Source organism: Hordeum vulgare, chromosome 5H (genome assembly GCF_904849725.1).
Source record: "Hordeum vulgare subsp. vulgare chromosome 5H, MorexV3_pseudomolecules_assembly, whole genome shotgun sequence".
NCBI classification, from domain to species: Eukaryota; Viridiplantae; Streptophyta; class Magnoliopsida; order Poales; family Poaceae; genus Hordeum; species Hordeum vulgare.
In genome coordinates, this window is record NC_058522.1 from 93,014,698 (window position 1) to 93,016,377 (window position 1,680).

Genomic DNA, 1,680 nt, shown 5'->3' on the forward strand with positions numbered 1-1,680 from the left:
GGCATTGGAGCACTCTTGGCATGCAATTAGCGTCAAGCAAGTCATGTTGGCGTCCTCTTACTACCGGAGCGGCACATGTCTGCTCCTCTATGGATATGTCTTCTCTCTTCGGTGTCGACGAAGCTGTTCAACATGCTTGTGGCCACCATGATCGATGTGATAGCCTGGTGCACTTATGTGATATTGCAGCAAAGTCGAAGTCGTCGGGCCGTGAGCGCGGTTGGTGATGTACGATGACGCCGCTTGTATATCTGATGTTCCTGCTGTTTGTTTGGTTTTTTGCCGCTCTGTATGCCATGTGGTGCTTTAGACCTAGTTTAGCTAGGTGGGGTATGTCCTTTATACAGGTTTTCGTCCGGGTTTCCTTCAATAAACCGAGCAGTTTCAACCATCGGGCTTCTTCTTCTGTAATGAAATCTTAACAGCTCTCCTGCTAACTTTCAAAAAAAAAAAAACACAAGCTCATACATCTCTGCAAACACAACTTGTTAATCTGCAAGCCCGACACTACTACAGACGACTGACGAAGGTACAATCTACTGGTACCGCCTTGGAACACACAACAGAATAAGCAGACGAGCAACAGTTGCAAGACTGATGACGATCGAGCTAGCTGCAGCATTATTCAACACTACTAAGCAGGTGCAGCAGCTAGTATAGCTAGGCGGGCGATGGATGGATCCATCTATGGGTTGTAGTAGACGATCTTGATCTCGGTGACGCCGTGGCAGTTGCCGCCGGGGACGGAGTGCTCGAAGCAGTGGTTGCCGCTGTTGCATCCGGCGGTGGGGCAGTGCCCCTGCAGCGGGCTCCCGTGCGGGGTGACGGAGACGCGGATGGGCATGTTGGCCTGGTCGGTGCTCACCTCGTAGTACGCGCCGCCGTCGTGGCCCAGGTGGAACTTGGCCACGGCGGCGCCCTGCGCCGACACGCTCCCGGACCACGAGCACACGTCGAACGACTCGTGCTTCCCGTTGGGGAGCAGCCAGCCGTTGGGGAAGAGGACCTTGCTGTCCGCCACCGCCGCAATACCCAGGTTCAGGTCGTGGCCGCACAGGTTCTGCACCGTCACCTTGTGGCCGCCGCAGCCTTGACCAGCGGCGGACATGGCCATCGCGGACAGAGCCACGAGCAGTAGGAGGGCAAGGGGCTTGGAGGCCGCCATTGTTAGCTAGCTAGCTGTATGGTGCTATGACCAGGGACTCGAGGAAGAAGAGAGGTTTGCACTGCTTTGGGGTGAAGTTTATGGCTCAGGGTTGCGGGGGTATTTATAGGCAGAGAAGCTTCATTAGGGCTTTGGGAGGATGGTTCGAGATTGTAGCCGCGTCTGATATTTGCTACCTAGCTGTGGTTAAGAAACTACACCGATCGTTGTTACTACGAGAACTAGAGACGCCGGTGTGGAACTGAGCCGTGTCGACTGGGACCGAGCGAGCTCAACGTTGCATGTAGTCGTCCACTAGAAAATGTTGCATGACGTTCGTTGTCTCGTAGCATGTGGCCGGGCCTACGGCGAAAGCCTGTTTCATGTATGGGTGACATGTTACTTTTCCTTTGAGGGGACATGTTACTTTTTCTTTGGGCGGTACTGGTATCACATGTTACTTTGCTTTGGGTGGTACCTGGCCATCCAGTCGGCAGTGGCTCGCAGCAAGGCAGCTCCAACTCACCGTGTAAAAC

The 1,680-nt window shown here is 54.2% G+C and overlaps 1 protein-coding gene across 1 annotated transcript; it reads right to left on the reverse strand.

The window, feature by feature from the left end:
- Nucleotides 1-469: 469 nt before the first annotated feature.
- Nucleotides 470-1,247, reverse strand: LOC123396392. The gene has a single exon (XM_045091339.1). The coding sequence runs from the start codon at nucleotides 1,163-1,165 to the stop codon at nucleotides 686-688; it is 480 nt and encodes a 159-aa protein (XP_044947274.1). The 5' UTR covers nucleotides 1,166-1,247; the 3' UTR covers nucleotides 470-685.
- Nucleotides 1,248-1,680: the final 433 nt, after the last annotated feature.